Source organism: Schistocerca gregaria, chromosome 9 (assembly GCF_023897955.1).
Source record: "Schistocerca gregaria isolate iqSchGreg1 chromosome 9, iqSchGreg1.2, whole genome shotgun sequence".
NCBI lineage: Eukaryota > Metazoa > Arthropoda > Insecta > Orthoptera > Acrididae > Schistocerca > Schistocerca gregaria.
In genome coordinates, this window is record NC_064928.1 from 146,603,941 (window position 1) to 146,627,796 (window position 23,856).

Below are 23,856 nucleotides of genomic sequence, written 5' to 3' on the forward strand. Positions count from 1 at the left end.
GCGAACGTTCACACGAGAGAACTCGTGCAGAGCAATAGTTGCCACATATATACTCCGCATTGTTGACACAGCAAGTTACTTCCTACATTGTTTAGACAGGTAAATGTGCTCCCCTGTGCTATTTGATGTTTATGGAGATTAGGCTACGTATCTTCCAGTGTGTAGAGCGAGTGAGACTAGACGTATCATGAGACTTTCAGAATAAAATATCCTCCACACAGTTGCAAAGATAGCAAGAGCAGTCTGAGAACTATCATAGAATAAACTTTGCAGCTTATTCACCTCAATTGCTGACAAGAAAAATTTATGGAAGAAAGGAAAAGACAGCAGAGAGGCAGTTCTGACAGTGCAGTTGATAGAAGCAAGACTTAAGAAAAATCTTCATAGGATTTGTGTACCTAGAGCAAGTATTGATAATGAGAAATTGTGCAAAAATTCGAAATTATCTGGAAAGTAGGTGTAAGCTATAGGGAAAGACAGGTAATGTACAGCACATACGGAAATTTCATCATACTGATCAGTACTGCAAAACTTCCTAAAAAAAAGAACAGCCTAGGAGAGGGGTGTTAAAAGAACAACCAACGTATGAAGTAGTTCTTGGAAGATAGAAAGAAAAAGATTATACCATTGTCTTAAAGTGCTGATTGGTTAAGAATTGGCCAGATTCTGTAAAGAAAAGAGGAAAAGACAAATTTATTCAAAAATCGAGAGGAACCAATTAGATTGGTAGACCAAGAACGACATGCTCGGGTTAAAAACAGTGTGAGGCAGGAATACAGTCCTTCACCCATTCTGTTCAATCGAAACAAAACATTGAAGAAGCAATGACACAAGTAAAAGAAAGATACAAGAGTGGGATTATAATTCAGGGTGAAAAGATATCAGTGATCCAATTCGCTGATGCCATTGCTATCCTGAGTGAAAGTGAGAAGAATTACAGGATCTGTTGTATGGAATATTATGAATTGAAAATAAACCAAAGGAAGATGAAAGTAATGAGGAGCAGCAGCAATGAGAGCAGCTATAAACTTAACATCAAAATTGGTGATCACAGAGTAAATGAAGTTGTTGTAGTCTGCTTACTAGGAAGCAAAATAACCCGTGAGAGATAAACCAAGGAGGGCGTGAAAAACACACTAGCGAGGGCAAATAAGTTATTCCTGGCCAAGAGAAGTCTACTTGTATTAAACGTAAACTCTAATTTGAATAAGGAACTTCTGAGAATGTACATTTGGAGCATAGCATTGTATTGTAATGAATCACAGACAGTGAGAAAACCAGAAAAGGAAGAATCGGCGAGGAAAGGGCTCTACAGAAAACACAGACAAGAAGGAAGGACAGGATGATAGATTATGTGTTAAAGCATCAGGTAGTAACTTCCAAGGCACTTTAGGGATATGGAGAGGGTAAATATTGTAATCTGGAATATAGACTGGAATATATCCAACAAATATTGAGGATGTTGAATGGAAGTGCTACACTGAGATAAAGAGGGCAGCACAGGAGAGGAGTGGAACTACATCTCTCTCTCTCTCTCTCTCTCTCTCTCTCTCTCTCTTTGCAGACCGTTTGAAATCCAACCCATTAAGGAGTCCTCATTCTTTTCAGTCAAATATCCCAGTACGTTAGGAGTGGGTTAGAGGCAATCTCAGTGGGGAATATTTGAGAGAGGACTCGCAGTTTCAGTGTCCACTTGGTAACCAGCTCTGTCATTATGAGGTATTGATACAATTTTCATTTATTCCTGGGACAATCTTGTACATTGTTCTAGTTAAAAATCAAAATTATGTATGTATATATACAAGTAGTGTGTCTGTGCAAGCACTCACATCTCTCGTTTTAAACCCGAGCACCCCGCCAATGCACTTGGAGCTAAAGAATACGCAAGGTCCAGAGAAGTTTGACAACAAAGAGCTTGGTATAAATATAATCTGCTGGTGCAAGTCTTTCGATTTGATGCCATTTTCGCGACTTGCGCGTCGATGGGGATGAAATGATGATGATTAGGAGAACACAATACCCAGCTGGGAATTGAACCCGGGCCCTTAAGATTGACATTCTGTCGCTCTGACCACTCAGCTACCGGGGGCGGACAGTGAGGAAGATGAAGTAGAGAGATTTAAATGCATGGCTTTCTTGCCATAACTGGAAGTCTGTCATCAGAAATAGGTTGAATCCTCACAGAGTATAAAGTTAAAATGATCTTCCACTCCATAGAAGACAGTGGCACTTTCAAGTCCTACCGAGAAGGACTCGATGCTCTGCGAGGCTGAGGTTTGAGAGTTCCCCGCAAATGTGGCCTTTTATACATGATGCACAGAACACTGAAAGTACAGCTGACTCACCAATAAATTGGCTATGGTATAGATTCTATCTGATAAGACTATGGGACTTGGTGGTAAACGAAGCTGTGGAAATTCATTTAGCAAAGGATTTAATCGATAGGTACAGTGGTCAAAGCCTTGATGAAGCACGGAATCCTGAGCTTTCTTTCGTAAAATCACAGACACATCACTGCTGTGCAGTTCTTATTGACGTGTCAGTATCATGACAAGTATTGAGTGTCTGACCACAGATTCAGTTTGTACAAAGTTTGTTGCCACTAAATAACACCGCTGCCCTTGGTATATCTCTGGCCACACAAGCAGTGGTGCGGCACTAGAATTTAAAAAGATGGCTGCCAGCACTGTCATTGCAGTCTGTTGACTCACTCAGAAAATAGCCGATAGTTATCATATATGGCCAAAATGTCAATTGAAGAAATGGAGTTTCTGCAAATGCATGCATAAAATGTAATCGATCAAGTTCAAAATTTCTAAGTGATAAAGCTTAAAATTGATGTAATCTTTTTTAAGGTTTAGTTCATTATACACTAGTTCAGCCAAATTGCACAAAATATTTTGGAATTATATACACAAACCATTGTCATGAATGTGTTGTCTGTGTGTGAAAATTGTACCTAAATGTCTACAGTAGTTCATGAGATTAACCTTCACGTACAAACAGAAAAATTCGGTGGGGGTCTCTTAATTTTGTAATATGTACAGATATGGAAGTTGACGCAGAAACAGAGAGAGAGAGAGAGAGAGAGAGAGAGAGAGAGAGAGAGAGAGATACCATTGGTCATTGTAACATAATAGGAAATACTTACTTATATATCTCTTATGTATGAGTAATACACTTACTGCAATTAAAATGTATATATAACAAAATGACAAAATATATGACAATTTGGAACATTTTGATATAAAATGCAAATTGATGCGATAGTGCATCACGCAGTGGGATGAGTTGGAGAAATGCGCGGGTTAAGTGAAGTATAGCTGAGGGGAATTGTTCAGCTGAGCTTAATCATTTAATAGGACTGTGTGCCAGGTGTTCATTGATCTCATCAGTTATAAACATGGGACTGCTGCTGGTGGCCATGTAAATGTGGACTTGGAATTCTGCAACCTCCTGCACAATTACAATTATATATCCCCCCCTCAATCTGTAACACAGTGTTGTGAGACCCATAATCCTTATAACAGCTTTTTTGCGTGCTTAGATCACAGAAGTTCTCTTTATTTTATATGACCGCCTTCTGTTCTCTTTTAAAGTCATCAGTTCTGCAGTAAAAAAGATAGAATGAACATTCAGATAATTTTACATAACTCAGGTGTACTTCCAGTGCAGAGCCAAAATACCCCTGTAGATATGGACTTATTATTCTCTTCACATTCTTCTTGCTTGAAACTGTAAGTTCAAATAGTGTTGCAACTTTATGCAAAATGATATAGAAATACATCGTCAGTAATCAGATTTTACTGAGCTTCTCTTATTCCACAGTGGTAACATTTTATACAAAGATGAATTGTAACACTGTATTTGCTCAATACATCGAGCTTGACAGTTTGTGACAGAAGACCTGTATCAATAAGGTACTGAATGACCGCTAAGAGTCTTCAGCTTTTGGTGACAACATTGTGGTTGTTACCGATGCCCTCCTTCTGTGGAGAGCACTTTATCTCTGAGACATCCAATGAAACTAAGTAAACCACCAAAGCAGAAAGTACCGTTGAGTGAGGTAAAGTGCTATTTTCACCTCGGCTTGAAGATACGCTATGTACACCTGACTCCAGAGGGGATACGCACTTCCAAAAAGCATATTAAACTAAACTCATCATTTATATAAAACTTTTGTGGTGGCAATCATAATTCTTCAGTTTGGTAGACATTTGTGCAAAAGTCATTCACCAGAGTGATAAGTTATCCTACAACATGTGAACACATTGCGTCCCTAAAGGTGTTAGTTGTTAATAATAAAAATTTACTATCATAATATTGGATTAAGAATCACTTTTCTTATTTAGATCAGCAAACAAGGGCTATACCATCATAAATGCACATGCACTTACCAACAGTGACAACAGAAATGTTCCACAAAAAGTCGAACAATTTTTGGAAACATTAGGAAATGAGCCATCAAAAATACCAAAGCACTATATAAAACTACTTGTAGAAGTCTTCAGTGCACAGATTGACAGAGAAGAGAAATAGAAGGCAATAGTAGGAAATTTTCATGTACACAAACTCACCAGTAAGAATGGCAAAAGGCTCATCAACTGCTACAGAAAATTCAACTTAAAACTAATGTCAATGTTTTTCAGAAAATTACCAAAGAGAAAAAAAGTCTTGGTCTTCTCCTAATGCACACCAAGGATCATATCAGCTGGAACATGTGGCAATAACCAAACAAAACCACAGAGAAATTATGAATGTACTGTCAGACTATAGGAATGAATTTTTTAAAAAGATTCACACAAGGAAGAGTAGAAATTGAGATGAGATCAGAGAAGCAATAATAGAAACGGTGAAAAAACTAGAACAACCATGAAGAACAGTTCATAACCAATACGCTCTGTCACTTCATCACATATGTTATTTAACCAAATAGTATTTCTGATGAAGTGATAGAGCCTAGACTAAGAGCCTGGAATAAATGGAACTCCTGCAAAAAGGAAAGAGCCTGGAAAACATTCACTGAGATCAAAAAATAGACATAAAAATTATTCCAACAGAGAAATGCAAATATGACAAAAACAAATAGAGGAAATAAATACAAATTTCAGCCAAAACAACACTAGGGAGTCATACAAAGTATTCAAAGAAGAAATAACAGGATATAAGCTAGTGAGCCTACATTTCAAAGATTCAGCAGGCAGACTGATCACCAACAACAAAGACAACTCTGAGTTAATATTAAATGTTTCAAAACTCTTCTAATCTGCAAGGAACCAACACAATGACTAATTTTCAAATAACTTCAGAGGGAAAATTCACTAAATCAAATGGAACAATACCTTGGCCAGCTAAAAATCAATAGAACACCAGGTAAAGATGGGATGTTAGCTGAGATGTGGAAATTGGGAGGGAAGCGGGCAGCTGAAACCATTTATGAGTTTATTAAAGATTGCTGGTAAAAAGGAAGAATACCAGATGACAAAACAAGCCATAATCCATCCGCTGCGTAAGAAGGGTGACAGATACCAACAACTATCGAGGCATATCTCTGCTTCCAGTCACCTACAAAATTGTATCTAAAGCTCCACTGTATAATATATGAGACCAAGCAGAACACACAATTGACAAATACCAAGTAGGGTTCAGAAAAAGTAGATGATGCACAGAGCAATTTTTGTAACTTCAAAACAATCCTCAGTATTAGGACAATGCAGAACCTTAAGTCATTACATTCATTGATTTTAACTTCAAAAGTTAAATTCCTAGAAGATGCTTCTGCACCCTTCAGAATTAACACAGAAGTTTGGCAGGGTGATGGACTATCACAATTCTCTTCAATCCTGTCTTAGAGAGGGCAATGAGAGAGTGGGATAAAGAACTGCAATAGAAGAAACATCAAAGGAATCTGTCTAGAGCAAGGAAGAGGAAGACTTGAGGTGAACTGTCTAAAATTTGCTGACAATATTGCAATTTCTAAGGAGAAGATAGATGAAAAGATAATGATAGAAGTACTTCACAAAACTGCAGCTAAAACCAGATGACAAATATGTGTGGGAAAATCAAATACATTGCATATGAATTTAGCAGAGACTTATATACTAATACAACATGGAAATATTGAAACAGTTGATAAGTTTAAGTATTTGGGAGAGTGAATACAATTAAATGCATAGATAGCACCACAAATAAAGAAAAGTTGAAGGAAATGAAATTGGCATACAAACTCGCCCAAAACCGATATGATAAAAGATCAGTATCATCCCAGGCAAAAATTAAAATACTATCCAGCAGTAATAAAGCAGGAAGCACTTCACATATCTGAATGCCTAACAATAAATAAAAGAGGTGAACAGGAAGAACTGGGAAAGAAAGAAACGAAAATACTCAGAAAAATTTTAAGAACACAAAAGAACAAAGACAACTAGACGTAGAGGAGAAATGAAGATCTATACAGAAACATAGAAACCATCACAGAGACAGTAAGAAAGAGGAGATTAAAGTTTTATGATTGTTTTTACGTAAGGTATGACAATAGGCTAATGAAGAAATTTTTTAATTTAGTTTCCAAATTAAAAAACACTGCTGGATGGCTGGAAGAGGCAAGAAAGGATTTGATAAAACTTAACATCACAGAATATTACTGATCAATACTGCCACCTGATAGAATTTTGCGCAGAGTGTAACTTAATCATAGATAACACTTGGTTTAAGAATCATGAGAGAAAGTTGTATATGTTCAAGAGGCCTGGAGACACTGGAAGGTTTCAGATAGATTGTATAATGGTAAGACAGAGATTTTGGAACCAGGTTTTAAATTGTAAGACATTTCCTGGAGCAGATGTGGACTCTGGCCACAATTTATTGGTGATGAACTGTAGATTAAAACTGAAGAAACTGCAAAAAGGTGGAAATTTAAGGAGATGGGACCCACATAAACTGAAGTAACCAGAGGCTGTAGAGAGTTTCAGAGAGAGAATTAGGGAAAGATTGACAAATACAGGGGAAAGAAATACAGTAGAAAAAGAATGGGTAGCTTTGAGAGATGGAATAGTGAAGGCAGCAGAGGATCAAGTAGGTATAAAGATGAGGGCTAGTAGAAATCCTTGGGTAACAGAAGAAATACTGAACTCAACTGATGAAAGGAGAAAATATAAAAATGCAGTAAATGAAGCAGGCAAAAAGGAGAATACAAACGTCTCAAAAATGTGATTGACAGGAAGTGCAAGACGGCTAAGCAAGGATGGCTAGAGGATAAATGTAAGGTTATAGAAGCATATATCACTAGGGGTAAGATAGATACTGCCTACAGGAAAATTAAAGATATCTTTGGAGAAAAGAGAACCACCTGTAGGAATATCAGGAGCGCAGATGGAAAAGGAGTCCTAAGCAAAGAAGGGAAAGCAGGAAAGTGGAAAGAGTACATAGAGGGTCTATACAAGGGCATTGTATCTGAGGGCAATGTTATCGAACTGGAAAAGGACGTAGATGAAGATGAGCTGGGAGATACAATACTGTGTGGAGAATTTGACAGAGCACTGAAAGACCTAAGTCAATATAATATCCTGGGAGTAGACAACATTCCATTAGACCTACTGATAGCCTTGGGAGAGCCAGCCATGAGAAAACTCTTCCATCTGGTGAGCAAGATGTATGAGATAGGTGAAATACCCTCTGACTTTAAGAAGAATACAACAACTCCAATCCCAAAGAAAGCAGGTGTTGACAGGTGTGAACATTACCGAACTATCAGTTTAGTAAGTCACTGTTGCAAAATACTAACACAAATTCTTTACTGGCGAATGGAAAAACTGGTAGAAGTCTACCTTAGTGAAGATCAGTTTGGATTATGTAGAAATGTTGGAACATGCGAGACTGTAATGACCCTGTGATTTTTCTGAGAAGATAGATTAAGGAAAGGCAAACCTACTTTTCTAGCATTTGTAGACTTAGATGAAGCTTGAAGGTGGCAGGGGTAAAATACAGGGAGCAAAAGGCTATTTAAAATTTGTGCAAAAACCAGATGGCAGTTATAAAGAGTGTCGAGGGGCATGTAAGGCAAGTAGTGGTTGAGAAGGGAGTAAGACAGGGTTGTAGCCTATCCCCAATGTTGTTCAATCTGTATATTGAGCAAGCAGTAAAGGATACAAAAGAAAAATTTGGAGTAGGAATTAAAATCCACAGAGAAGAAATAAAAACCTTGAGGTTTGCCGATGGCATTGTAATTCTGCCAGAGACAGCAAAGGACCTGGAAAAGCAGTTGAACGGAATGAACAGTGTCTTGAAAGGAGAATATAAGATGAACATCAACAAAAGCAAAGGATAATGGAATGTAGTAGAATGAACTCAGGTGATGCTGAGGGAATTAGATTAGGAAATGAGACACTTAAAGTAGTAAATCAGTTTTGCTATTTGGGGAGCAAAATAACTGATGATGGTCGAAGTAGAGAGGATATAAAATGTAGACTGGCAATGGCAAGGAAAGCGTTTCTGAAGAAGAGAAATTTGTTAACATCGAGTATAGATTTAAGTGTCAGGATGTCTTTTTTCTGAAAGTATTTGCATGCTGTGGAGCCAGGTATGGTATTGAAACATGGATTATAAATTGTTCTCACAAGAAGAGAACAGAAGCTTTCGAAACATGGTGTTACAGAAGTATGCTGAAGATTAGATGGTAGATCACGTAACTAATGAGGAGGCACTGAGTTTAATTGGGGAGTAGAGGAATTTGTAGCGCAAGTTAACTAGAAGAAGGGATCAGTTGGTACGACATGTTCTGAGGCGTCAAGGGATTACTAATTTAGTATTGGAGAGAAGGATGGAGGGTAAAAATTGTAGAGGGAGACCAAGGGATGAATACACTAAGTAGGTTCAGATGGCTGTAGGTTGCAGTAGGTACTTGGAGATGAAGAAGCTTGCACAGGATAGAGTAGCATGGAGAGCTGCATCAAACCAGTCTCTTGACTGAAGACCATAACAGCAGAAGTAATAATCAGTTTGAGTGTATGAGTACTAATTAAAATTTTCTGTTGATTTACCATAGCAGTATGCAACAGATGATTCTGCTTCTTAATGTGTAACTTAACTCATTCCTAACCCATGAAGGGTCTCCTTCATGATGGGATTTGTGTAACACAAAATAATGTGAAAGAATGAAAAGGAAGTATGGGGAAGCTGCAAAAAGAAAATGGTGGTCATGACATTTCTCTCTCTCTCTCTCTCTCTCTCTCTCTCTCTCTCTCTCTCTCACACACACACACTCTCTCTCTCTCTCTCTCTCTCTCTCTCACACACACACACACACACACACACACACACACACACACACGGAGGGAGGGGGGGGGGGGGGGGGGAGAGAGAGAGAGAGAGAGAGAGAGAGAGAGAGAGAGAGAGAGTACTGGACACTACCAGGAATTGCAGACATATGGTGCTACTCCTGGAGGTGTACTGTTTCTACGTCAATTGAACAGCTTTCAAAATGTCTTTGTGTTCACTGATTTTGTACTGTGGAAAATATTTTGGCTAATCCATGAACTTGATTCTGTATACAGGTTTTGCCTAAATGATTCATTGGATTTTGAAGCACTGTTTATTTACAAGTATTCAACGTATAAAGAAGAGTGATACATGAAAAGACATGCACTCACCATGTTTCTGGTACAGTCTACAAATGTTCAGTGTGTGCACCCTTAGTCACACGGTATACATCCAAACGGTAATCAAGTTCCATTCACACATTCAATTGCACATTTCCGCCAGTATCTGTCACAGCAGCAGTGATGTGTTCCTGCAGTTCTTTCAGTGTTGTTGGCATTAGGGGTACGTAAACTCTATCCTTAACAAAACCGCACAGGAAGGAACTCGGCCAGACCACGGCACTCTGTTCACATATGTGGCAGTTATCTGCTGAGAAAGGCCAGGAAGTTGTGCTCTAGTGATGTGAAGCCTTGTCCTATTAAAAGCTGAGGACTCAGCTGTCACTTTGAAAGTTGAGAGCTCAGCTATCAGTTGTGGCAACGACAGCAGCTACAGCATATCCAGGTACACGGAACCTCCCAGCCTCTTGTCGATGAAGGAAAAGGGACTGTATGCCTTTGTCTTGGATACGGCTTAGACGATGTTTACTCAGGTAAATCCCCTTCCAACTCCGCACAGACATGCGGCAGTTCAGTTTCCCACACTTTCACACTGTGATGATTCACATTTCTCAACAGACAGAATATTGCCTCATCACTGAATATCTATGTCTCCGTGAAGTTGCTGTTGTCTTCATCATTTTGATCTTCGATTGCTTTCTGCGTTCTCACCTGATGGTCTGTAAGGCCATTGACTCCAACTGGCGGGCATAATCATCTCTTCAGTTGTTATAACATTTGCAAACAGTAGATTTGAAATGCAGATGCCGCTGCACAACACTTCACACTGCATATGTAGTTCATGGCTTACACGAACGGGATGATTTTGGGGGGGATCCGTACAAAGCTGAGGTTTACACACCCCACGACTTCCTCTGAGATGTGCAATCACCCTGTGCTTTTCCCTTTACACAGACAGACAACCAGTATCACAAAACTGATTAAACCAACACAAATGTTTCGGTGACCAGGTGCAGCTTTTCTGTATTTGCATTTGCATATTATAATTATTAGATTACAGATGTTATATCTGCTATTTTAGTACTTTATAGCAATATTTAGAAGATGCAATCATTCATTTGTTACCATCTGTGCTAGAGATAGATGGCAATTTTCCTACAGTATGCTCTCTGTAGTAAGAGCCAGTACCTGTATCATACTTATTTTCAGTGAACTACAGTTCCACTTGGCTTTCAGATATTGTTTATGGGTTCAGTTGATGATGTTCATTATCTCCGATATAATTAGTGAATACCACTAACTAGAAGAAATTATTTTTAAGAATAAAGTTTTGAAGAGTGTGCAAACAGACATTTTGCAAATAATTTTTACATTTATGTTTTTAATAGTTACACCAGCTTTTAAATAAGAACTGGGGAAAAAGAAACACAAGTCACAAACTGATATTCAGATTGCAATAGTGTCTTGGGTTTTGTGTTATGAAGGATAGCAGCAGGAAATAAATCACCTCCCTAGCATATTCAAAATTGTCAACATTTATCAAACAGTGGAAAATCATGTGAAATGATTATATTCCTACACACCACATAGACAAGGTGTTGAATGGAAGGCAGGCACATTGAAAGTAGACTGCTATCTCTCTCTCTCTCTCTCTCTCTCTCTCTCTCTCTCTCTCTCACTCACTCTCACTCTCACTCTCACTCTCACTCTCATTCTGTCTCGCTCGCTTGCTCGCACGCACACCCACACGGCCACAGTCATATTCAGCTGCAGCACATTACCCTCCTCTCCTCCTCCCCCTCCCTCCACATTCCTCTTCTGTACCCCACTACCCTTTTCTTTCAATGTGACTGTCTGTCACTGCCTCTTCTGTTTGGTGGGTAGCAATCTATTTCATAATGTCAACATTTAGCAATCTTCACATCATGATGAATGCTCTTTTTTGACCTTTCTGCAGCACGTCCCACACAGCCTCCCTGAGGAGCGGTTCTGCAGCCGGCGACTCTATGGGCTCCACAGACACCATGACACCGAGCGAAGTTTCGACAACTGTGACACTAGACACAGTGTCATCACACACGTGCAGTAGCGGGGTCAGTGGCAGCGGCAGCGGTAGTGGCGGAGCAGCGAGCTGCCGTGCTATCTGTGGCAGCCTCGCCTCGTTTGACACCAGCTCCGCACTCAATACTGAAGGTCAGTGATGACAGGAGAACGAAATGTATTGCAGTATGTAAATGTAACATTATAAAAATAAGAGTGTCAAAAGTAAGGAAAAAATTGGTCTACTGGATGAGGCATGACACTGATGCTGTGTAACATCGCTTCTCGACTGTGGCCTCTGTTCGATGAGGCAGAGAAACCAAAAGTACGAGGGCTATCCACAAAGTACATTACGTTTTCGTTTGTGTCCGTTATGGGCGGGGCTAGTGCAGCCATCTTAGTGTCATGGCATTCCGCTGCTCAGTCGGCATCCTGCCGTGCTAGTGAGAGGTTTGTGCTGTACTCCGTTGAGTTACTGTGACAGTTTGAAATGTCATCGTTAATTGAAAATGCCGCGAAGTGTGAAGTGCATGCTGTAATAAGGTTTCTAACTGCAAAAAACTGTACACCGATAGAAATCTATCAGCAGCTTTGTGAAGTGTATGGGGACAACATAATCACTGAAGGTGGAGTGCGTCAATGGGCCATAAAATTTAAAAATGGCCAAACTAATGTTCACGACCAAGAGTGAAGTGGAAGACCCAGCATAGTGAATGCCGAACTTGTCGAAAAAGTCGTTGCTGCAGTCCGTGAAAACCGTATTTTCACAATAACGGAACTCTCTACGAGTATTCCACAAATTTCACGAAGTTTGTTGCAAAAAATCATTACCGAAAAGCTTGGTTACCACAAGTTTTGTGCAAGATGGATACCAAAAATCTTGACAGAGATTTGCAAAAATCAACGAATGGCTGCAGCGTTAACGTTTTTCGAAAGATGGTGACTCATTACTCGATCGCATCGTTACTGGTGACGAAACATCAGTTAAGCATGTGAACTGCGAGACAAAATTGCAGTCATTGCAGTTGGGGCACACAAACTCCCCACAAAAACCCAAGAAATGCATGCAGACAATGTCGGCAAGGAAGGTGTCTTTTTGGAACAGAAAAGGTGTGATTTTTGTGGATTTCCTGGAAAGAGGCACTACAATAAACTCTCAAAGGTATTGCCAAACTCTGCACAACCTGAGAAGAGCAATACAAAGCAAGCGCAGAGGAAAGTTGGGTTCAAAGATCTTGCTGATTCATGACAATGCTCGGGCCCACACGACAAATGCCACTCGTGAAGTTCTCGAATCTTTTAAGTGGGAGTTCTTTCCTCATCCACCGTACAGTCCCGACCTAGCACTGAGAGACTTCCACTTATTCCCAGCAATGAAGAAGTGGTTGGCTATGCAGCGTTTTGATGACAACGCACAGCTTCAAGAAGAGGAAACCACGTGGTTGAAGGTGCAGGCGGCTGAATTTTATGATGAAGGAATTTCCAAGCTCGTCCATCGCTACGATAAGTGCCTTAATTTAAATGGCAACTATGTAGAAAAGTAGCATTTAAGTGTGGCTTTCATCTGTATATAATAAAAAAATTCCAATACTTTATTTATTTTTAATTCCAAAACGTAATGTACTTTGCGGATAGCCCTCGTATCTTCAGGTATGCTGTATCCAGCTGTTGGGGAGGATGTTGACCACTTCCAAGTAGTCCTAGACATTTTCCAGAGAATTTGGATGCCCGAGTGTTCTTTAAACTGGGAACCTATGCATACAGTCCTCTGAACGTGCGTGTTGTCATGTGGGAAAATGGGACTGTCCACATTCTATTCGTAAAGATGTAGGAACAAGGGGCAACACTTGGTCATTGAAACTGTTGAAATAAGCAGCCAGGTTGACACTTGTGGTAACCTTAATGAGTGTGCCCAAGGGAAGCTACAGAAAACATCACATGATCGCCTCCAACCTGACACTCACCCTCCACAGACTGCCAATTAAATGCAGTCGCGCTGTCTGGAAAGAAGCGACCTTGGTATTCGTTCTGTGCTTTATTGGCATTGATTAGGCATCACAAGTGTTTCCAGTTTGTTTAGGACCTATTTGTGACCACTGTTGTTATGTCATGTTACGTTACTGCGAGTGGTTCCTTGTAGACTCGTTGGAGACACACTGTTGATGCACCAACAAATTTGGAACTTCATTAACATTGTGATTATGGCCACACTGAAACACGATAGCACCTTCCTCTATAGAAGATTACACCATTAGAGAAAATACTTTCTAGATAGTTGGGGTTTTGTTCAATCCAGTCAATAGCAAAGTTGTGACAAAGCTGCAAGTTTCTACACTTCAGTGTTCGCTCAGTTTGAACTTTGAAAGTGAAGTTCTTTATGCAGCACCCCCTTAGCTGTTGAGCGAGGGTTTGGCTCTTGTGACATTTGGCGAACTGACTTTATGGTTGGACTCTTTGGAAGATATGTTTTATCTCTTCTGTCGTTTCATCCTATTTTCATTTTCTGCCTGAACCTGGCTGTTCCTTTACACTCTCAGTGGCTAAGAAGTTGTGAACACTTGGAAATTGAAATCTGAAATTTCACACACAATCGCACAGACGCTGAAACACACACGACCATGACCACAATGGCAGCAGATGCCTATTCTGACAGATGTGGGGAGGGGTAGGGAAGGAGGCACGAAGCCTGGAGGAGGTAGTGGAATAGTGAGAGGCAGGAGCAGGAAAGATGGATGACTCAGCAGCTGCGGAGCAAGATGAAATGAGTTTTGAAGGGTTAGAGTGTAGAAGAGATACAGAAAAGCCAGCAACCAAGCGCAGGAACAGTATTTATCAGTGGCATGTTTACTCACTCCACCACATTAAGTTTGAAATAAAATCTGGTTTCTTGGCAGGGACTCTTTCATAAAATATTCTGATAGTAATGGCCCAGGAGCTGTTTGTGGTGAATGTTGTTGACAGTGAAAGGCCAAGTCAGTGCCACCGTGGCTGGTGGCACCGAGTCCTTGCCAACTGCATGCCACGTCAGCTCTTGTGCCGTAACAAGGCTAGGCAACTGACAGAAACCGTGCGGGCTGCGGCTCGAACCCGGGACCCTCGAGGTCTGGCGAGAGTGTTGGGCGACGGCACACGTGTTACAGCCTCGCCTCATAGAGTCTGATCTATAGCCAGGAATTGTCAGGGCTAGCTGATGGTTCCCGTATCCGGTGATGCCAATTGGCAAGGATGGTACGGTTTGGCCACACTTTTGACCAACAACATTAGAGACTGCCAATCGAATGTGTGGCACCGCTGAAGAAACGCTGCTAGCAACAGAGCTGTCTCCGTCCGAGTGTGTCAGGCTCCTATCGTGGAGCTGTCTTTGGAAATGTTGCACTGTGCTACACAATGTAGCGACCCAGACACCCACTGATAGCAGAACATTGCAGTGCTGGGTGTGGCGCTTGCAATGTTGCAGCACATTGGTGCAGAATTACATCGGTGGCTGGCCCACGTAGCCTCTGACTGGTTGTCACCAGTGATCTCTTTAGTGCGGATGCGCAGCAGGCTCAGCCTCTTATGAGAATGAGTGAAATGCCATGAGCAATGAGGATAATGGATAAGGTGCATTACATTGGCAGTGTGTGGATAAGTTGAGAGTTAGGGTCTGACAGGAGGCGTGCTAGGGTAGCCCACGGAGTTGCGATGACCGCTGTGTGTGGATGGAATGGAGATGAGAGCATCTGCATAGTAAGTGGGAGACCCGGGTTCGAATCCTGGTCTGGCACAAATATTCCACTTTCTCCAATGATTTCAATCAGTGCCCACTTGCAGTCAAAGTCTGTAATTTATTTTTATCTTCCTGTTATGACCTTCGCCTGACAAGTATTGTGTTATACTTCTACAGAATGTTGGTCCTTGATTATGAAATAAGCAGAGCATTTGTGACCAGTCGTGCTAATCTCTTACAGGTGTTCCACTTCTCGAGGAAAGTGAACTGGAGGAGGCCGATCTCTCTGGTCCGTGCAAGCGCCGACGCCCGTCACCGGACCCGCCGGGGGTCGCCTGATGCAGGGTTCACGGGGGGCGGTACTCGCCCCCCTTGCCGCCCCTGTGCCCACTCCCCGTTCCACCGCCACCACCTCCGCGCAGGCTGCGCAAGTTGTAAGTCTGGCTCCTGGGCACATGGGATAGGCTAGAGTTCCCGGACCCTCGGGGACGGGCTCGGCAGTAGGAAGTGTAATGGCTGCTTGTTGTCACCCAACTTATCTGTCTCCACAGCATTCCAAAGCTACAAGACTCCCGAGTTCCATAATCTAATGCAGTACACAGAAGTGTGTAATATGAAAACCAAATTCTTGTTTATTCGCTTAAAAGAAAAAAACGGGATGGCTCTTGGGAACTGAGAGTAAATTATTGCTTTTCTGTCATCCTTTGTTAGCTCTAATCAAATTCTTGTTTGTTCCTGTTACTATAATTTGTTGTTTACATGTGGTGTGTATTGTTCTTTCTCCATGACTTTGAGTTATTAACTGTCAGAACCATCCTCTTTCAGACTGTGGATCATTTATGTTGATCGGTTATCAGAAATTAATTGTTAAGAATATTTTCTGTCTTTTTAATGTACACTACCTCATTTTGGATCTGGAACAACATACAGTGTTCGAATGAACATTTACAATCTAATAATAGTTGCTACTGTATATAAATATATCCTATGCAGTTTCAGGTCCGTGCATAAAAAAGAAAAACAAATTGAGGATTGGTCCTAGTTATTAAAGATCTGAGGAGAAAAAGGAAATAATCAGGAAAGGCATATTTGTGTAGTATATAGCAAAATGGACAAATATATGCACTAATCAGAACTGAAAGATCAAAATACTTGAAGCACACTTTTAATGATGTTTCCTGCATTGAGAATCTGTCGTCCAGTTTCTTCTGTTACCACCCTTCAACTGTTCCAGCTATAGCACTGAAGTCTCCAGTGCACCTTGCATAGAGGAATAAAAGTCTTAGAAAAACAATATATTATTTATCCCATCAGGTGTATAATTGTAGGTATATTTTGCCTTGTTTTCTGTCCCTGCATGAGTTACCATATCACACATCTTTTAAAAGCTCATGAGACTGCATTGCATCCTATAATGGTGTGAATAACTCCTATTATACTGTAAGAAAACGTTTACAGTGTAATGTAAATCCCTCTCTGCCCTATTAGAAGAATTTATAACTTTCAATTAAAGTTTAAATCTTGATATTGTCTCTGCAACAAAAACTGTTAGCATTTATATTAGTAACTTTGTCATAGTTAAGTGTTGTGAAAGTATAAAATTATAAAACCTGTGGTAATGTATTAACCAACATTTAAGTCAATTAAGTGAATTTTTGACATCACCTTCATGAGAGCAGGCTTTTTCCTTTAAAAAACAGAAAAGGCATAAAATTGTTGGTTTATCGCATTGTTGGATAATAGGACATATACTGGTTTCAGTCACAGTGAGAAATAATGAAGGAAGGATAAACTAACTCTTCTTTAGCTGCTGAGGCATCAATAATTGCGCAAAGGCATGTGTGTCATATTATATGGTAAAATGCAGGATAATGTAAACAAATGTTATGACTTTGTATGCAGTATTCAAAATGCTGATACGTCATTTATCAGATTCTTAGATATTTAGAAGGCTTCTTTATTATGTGGGAGTTATCTTAAATGTTCTGTGCAACATTGTTGGTCAGAAATTACTACATAGTACAATCTCGTAGTGTAAATTTAGTTAGTTACTCAATATGGATGTTGTAGGTCAGTATATGAGCACTTAGGTGACTGTTATATTTATTGCTGTTAAATCACTCTGTCCATAATGTGCAAAGCAGTCACACCAGTTTTATATGTGTTTTGCTTAATATAGACATGTATTAGCTCCCATACTACATGGTGTGTAGACATATCGGCAGAAGCCCTCTTAACTAAGAAACAAATATGAGGTCATTTAGAAGCAAGGGCTTTACTGAAATACTCTTAAGATAGTGAGTGTCAGAAAGCTTAGTTTCATTACAGTCAGCACTTATGTTTTTATTTGTGTATTATATTTGTTCCATTTGTATTTCTTGCAAACAAGCAGGCAAAATTAAGTTTCACCAGTGTAATCTAGTCGTAGATTAGTTATACTTCAGCTTCAGAATGTAACAGGTCAAACATTACAAATGTTACATCATCATCTGTCTTGTCTATCTGTTCACAGCAGAATATAAAGGTTCAACCATCATCCATTGAGATTATTATATTGGTGTTTTAGAAATGCCGGGTATGTTGTGTGTGTGTGGTTGTGTGTGTGTGTGTGTGTGTGTGTGTGTGTGTGTGTGTGTGTGTGGTTGTGTGTGTGTGTGTGTGTGTGTGTGTGTGTGTGTGTGTAAATATATATAAATTTGTAGCTAGTCCTCTTTTTGAGGTTTCTTATTTTAATATAATTATACTGACAAACTCTTGATGTAAATGTACACATAAGCAATGCATTCTGGAGATTTTTTAATTTATTTTGTTTAAATTGACAGATGTTTCAGCAGGAAAGAGAAAATATTTTAGTGTGTCTGCCTGAATGTATAACTTGATGTTGCCCTTCACTGGCTGCCCATGAGGCCTACTTGATATAGCTGTTGCTCAGAAATTTGCAAACTGTCATTTTGGAAAGGGAGAAAAGAGTTGCAACCTGTAAATATATTTGAAAATTTGAAGGGTTTAGTAGATTTGTAGATCAGGTCATTGTACATGATAAAACTGCACCAGGAAAGGTGTCTTCACAAGCTGATCTGCATTTTTATAAAACAATATGAATGAAATAGTAGCATTAAGTTTTTTAGTTTCATTATTTTCCCTCCCTTCATACTCTGTACTACTGAAAATATTCACTCATATGTCCCCATTAATGTTTATAAAATGTGTGCCAATAAAAATCATTGTATTGTTAAGGATAATTAGTAACATTCTTGCTTCCATTTTGTGATGATAAAATAATATATGAATGAGTACAAGGATTGGTGTTCAGATAAAAAAAATTATCTAGATAATGTTATTTCTTGCCCATTTGCGATAGAATATGTTCTGTTTATCGTACAGGTGATTTCTGTCAGTAATGGAACATATAAATCTATTTTACATTTTTGAAATGTATTTAATGTTCCTAAGAGATACATTTGTACAGCCATATTAACAGAGATCCATAGTTTTGATAAATGAACTATTGAATATGCATTATTTACACACATTAGCAGATCAGTGGCTTTTATTGCTATAATTTGCTATAAAAATTATATTTGTTAATGCAAGATTTATAAAATAACTGAATGAAACCTGTTTTTGCAACTACATATGTATTTTTTGTTTTGTTTTTTTACTGTTTGCCAGTAATTAAATTTCTCGGTAATTGGTAAGTGTGGAAACAGATGGTGTTAAGACAAATAAGTTTTTTCAAATACGCCAAGTCTTCTAGCCGTGCAAACTGACTGATTATTGAATATTTTTAAGTCCTCTTTGTAAAAAGCAAGTGAAGCAAGTATCCTAGAACTAACCGCTGCCTTTATTAACCATTAATAACTGTAATACGGAACTAAATTAATGTTGTCTGGTACACTATATGTTCCTGTGTATCTCTTACTAAAAATGGATACAGTAGTGTTTTCATTGCTAATTTTTGATACAATTGCGTTGCTTTAATGTATTAGAAAAGCCAATTACACAGGGCTTCAGATACGGAGTGGTAATGCTCTAAGTCCTGTCACTAATTCATGTTATGGTAGTTAAGTAAAGTGTTTCATTGTTCTAAGATGTGATCTCATTGTGCTACAGCTTTTTCCTTTACAGAAAAATCAAAGAAACTTGACGCAAATAAAAATAATATGCTAATCTTATGAAAGTAGTCATCTATATTACCTGAGGTGTAACTGATGATAAAATAAGAGAACTTTTCACAGATTACACCATCCGTAGAGATTACTTTCTAATATTTATGTTAGTATTTATTTATGTTAGTATTAATTTATGTTAGCCTCCACCTGAAAAGTTTTACTTATTTATCACATTTGCTGTTACTAACCAGGTGCAGTAATAAGTACATAAGATTGTAAATTGTCATTCAGTTTTTATTGTGGTCTTTAAACAAGCCAGACTGCCCTTCCAGCTTTTGTTCAGTAATTGTCATTTGATACGATGTAAGTACTTATGGCCATATTCAGCCCATGACTCTTTCTGTCACACTGAATCTCCGCAGCTGAAGTTTGCACTTATGTGTCAGTCTTCCTGCAACGTAAAGTAATGAAAATCTCAAGCTTCCCAAGTGCTTTAGTGCTTTTCTGTACATTTTTTTTTAATTACTTGAGTAGGCCAAGTTCTTTACAACTTAATTGAGCTGCTCTCATTCAGAAAAAAAGGGAGGGGGTTGACTTGAACTTGCCATGCAGTACCAGTTACACACCTTCACTTTTAGAGTGCTAAGTTTTTCGTGGGAAAACAGGCAAAAATACGTTAATTAGTAAGGAGACAGTCGTAAGTCTTCACACAAATGTTAAAAGTAATGACTAAAGTTTATTTTATTCATACAAATGGTATTGTATGATGCTGCCATTACAGGATACATTCCACATCTCCCTCCTGTGTCAACACATGACACACTGTCTGACCAGCTTTATTTGAACATGTTACAATGTTTCTCCTTTTATTTGTTGACATGGTAATGTGGTTCTTCTTTTAAGATGGTATACATTGCATATTTTCAGCTTGCAAACAAGCAGTTTCAACTGGGTGAGATTGTGCAGCAGTTAGCACACTGGACTCACATTCAGGAGGACGATGGTTCGAACCAGCATTTGGCCTTCCTGATTTAGGTTTTCCACAATTTCCCTAATCGCTTACAGCAAAAGCTGTGATGGTTCGTTTGAAAGGGCATGGCCGACTTCCTTCCCTAATCTGATGAGACCAATGACCTAGCTGTTTGGTATCCTCCCACAGGTCGACCAACTGACCAAACAATCAATTGTAAGTGATCCGATAGAAAAAACTCCATTGGTGTGAGGTTTGGTGACCATCATTTTACTGCATTTTTTGATTTAATGTCCAGGAAATTGGTGGTCCAGACAGGGCCAGTTAGAGGACATTTTTCTGCACAAATGACTTATCATCTTGCGCACCCCTCCCCCCTCCTTCACCCTCATAAACTTTCACCTGTGTCAGTTTTCGCTACTAATTTTGCAACACATTGTATGCAAGTCTTGCACATGGGCACCTGTGTCAGCTTGGCATGCCAAGCAGCCATTACTAATTGTGGAACATCCAGTATTGAAATCCTACAGTTATGGTGCCTCTGGCCCCCTCTCAACTTGGCACTTCAAGTGTTGGTTCGTTTCGCGTGGACCGTTCTGTAATTTGGTAGTGCCCTGTCTTGCAAGAAGACCCCACTTTCATCTAGGACTGATACGAAGATGTCAATTTTCAGCATGATGAGATAGACCATTAGACTATGTTTGCTTCAATGAAGAAAACACAAAGATCTTGTAGCCTCAAATCCAGTAGCACACTGTGAATTCCTCCTCACCTTGGCTTTTACAGTTAGACATCAAATGCGTGTTGCTATCCATCTGCTACCTTCCAATTCATTCGTTCACGTAATCACTAACATAAAAAATTGTCTCATCTGAAAAAAGAATGGAACTATCAGATTTATTTATTTTCCATTTTGCAATTTCCCTTGGCTGAAGCTTCCTTTGTTTTTTCTCCATTGATGTATGTTTTGCTCTCCCTGATACTTCTATATGTAATCCATATTAAATTAAAACTTGTCAACTTTCCTGTTTGCTATTAATATTTCGTCACCTTTTAAAATCTCATCTGTTGCTTCACTTCTTACCGTACTCTACTTTCTCCCTGAAAACAAGGTTTCCCCATTCCTCTACAAACTGTTGTGGATCTAAATTCTGGAGATTTTGTGATTAACTCCGTGTGTGTGTGTGTGTGTGTGTGTGTGTGTCTGGTGCTACTGTACTTGTTGGCAAAAGTATTTGTCTATATTAAACTGTAGTTTAAATTAATGGACACTGTCTTTTCTTTGTGGCATTTATTGTCTCGAATTTGTTCACCCTATGCTAGTTAAGGAAATGCCAGAGCCATCAACTTAATTTGAATATTGCCCAAATAGATTTTAATTAACATTAGGTTATTTTTATATAATTTTTGCTTGTACATCTTTGTCTTTATCGTTTCAAAAGACTGATGTGGCAGCAGTTTGTGTGTTACAACTTGCTGCTTCTCACTTTTGTGAGAAAGGGTACTCATGTTTTCTTGTCTAGCAGACAACAGCTCACTTTCTTTATCTGCACTTGATCAAAATATGCACACAGAGAATAATTATTATAGATATAGAAGGAGTTATCTTTAGTTTGTAAGATTGGTTTATAAATCTTTTCTTGGAGTGACACACTTACAAAATCATCTTGTACATGAGATACAGGATTTGAGTCTTGCATTTACTTGAAAGTTAAATGAGTCTGCATACTCCATATGAAATCTGAAAGATTCATTGTAGAATATAATTGTTGTGAAATCATTACATGATAAGGGCTGAGACATCACTGTTAAGAAGATACTTACATTCAAGAGCCCACACAGCATGTTTGCTAAATAATAAAGCTTTTGAAGCAAAAACAGCATTTTGTTTGTGGATAATAGGGTTTCAATGTTAAAACATAATTTATGTCGTGGCTTGCATGCTTTATCTATGATAAAGTGTATTTTTAGTGGCATTATATTAATTACAAATGTAAACACTGTTATATAGCACAAATGGACACTATTATTGTAAGAAGTAAGTAAGTGTTATTTAGTCTATGTTCTCTTAACTCTGAACTGAGCTGTGTTAAGAGATTTGTCTAATACGGATACTGTTTGCTCTGTGTTCTCTTCACCTGTTAAATATGAACCATATTTATAAATCTCTTTCAGAGGTGTATGTTTTAAAAGTCCATGGAATTATCTGAATGTTGGTATATGTTAAAAGTTAGTGTTGAATTTTTCTATTGACCTAATAATCTATCATAGTTGAAATGTTAAAAAAAATTGTAAACATAATTGTGACTCGTGTTGATATTGGATATCAGAAACAATAATGCTATGCCATTTTCAATATTTTTGCTTTGATAATTTAAGGCTTGTCTGTAATCAATGAGCTAATTTTTCATGTTGGAATTAATTGCTGTTTGCTACTGCACAGATGTGTCAGTGCAGCAAACATTATTCCTAGTGAAAGTACTTTTCCCTTTTTCGAAACAATTTTCAGAGCCTGTTGTCTTACTCAAATACAATTTCTATGTGTCTACATACAGGAAGATGTGTATATATTATTGCAAAAATGGGATGTTACAGTAACAAAATTTTTAATCAGGTTCCTGTGGTTACCCAGAAATGTGAAGTACAAGGTTGTGATGGGAATATGATGTTTAGTACTCCTTGTGTGTTTAAACATATAGGATGGCTAAACATTACTTTGGATATTTTCTATATATTTCATGTGATAGTCTGACATGACAATGGCAGTGGAAAAGATCTGTATTGTGTATGTCAGGTTCAAATTCAAACTTGCCACCTGGTGTGGTGGAAAGAAGGGAACCACCTACAAAATTTTGCAGTTTGACTATTTTTATCTGATATACTTTTAACAGGAAAATGTATTGTTGTTGGTGTGCTTACATGATAAAGCACTTCATGTTAGCAAAAATAATTTCCCTTCATAGAATCTCTTGGTATATGTGGTATCTGCTTGGTTTTATTTTGTAGTTACACATCATTTGTAGACCACTATTTTATGCTCACTGACACAGCCATGTCTTATTTGTTAGCAGTGTACTTGTCTACATTTTTGTGTTACAAACTAAAAGTAAATAAATGTCTTGCTTTTATTTCTGTGAAGTTGTTGGATTTATTGAAACCAAGCTGAGAGAGAATGATTTATCCCTCAATGAAGAAATACTGCATAAGTGGAAGAATGTCTCCAATAACTATTTTAATCCCTTCTTGTCACATCTCAATACCTTTCCAACTATATGCAAGTGGAAGAACAGTGTGGCGCAATCATAAATGCGTGTATGTAATAATGTCTCAATGTAGGGAAAGGACAAAGAGTCAGAACGAGCAACAATCCAGTGACTGGCAAACGAATAGTGTGTCAGAAATTTCACAGGAATCACATGCTTCCAGCTT

General features: G+C 38.7%; 1 protein-coding gene across 2 annotated transcripts in view; it reads left to right on the forward strand.

Annotated features, from left to right (window-relative positions):
* Positions 1-23,555, forward strand: part of LOC126292234 (sushi, von Willebrand factor type A, EGF and pentraxin domain-containing protein 1-like) — a 107,953-nt gene extending 84,398 nt beyond the window's left edge. For both annotated transcript variants that reach the window (XM_049986109.1, XM_049986110.1), the window contains 2 exons: positions 11,554-11,789; positions 15,587-23,555. In XM_049986109.1, the coding sequence (XP_049842066.1) occupies positions 11,554-11,789; positions 15,587-15,684 (334 nt within the window). In that variant the 3' untranslated portion in view covers positions 15,685-23,555. The remainder of the gene's footprint in view (positions 1-11,553; positions 11,790-15,586) is intronic.
* Positions 23,556-23,856: the final 301 nt, after the last annotated feature.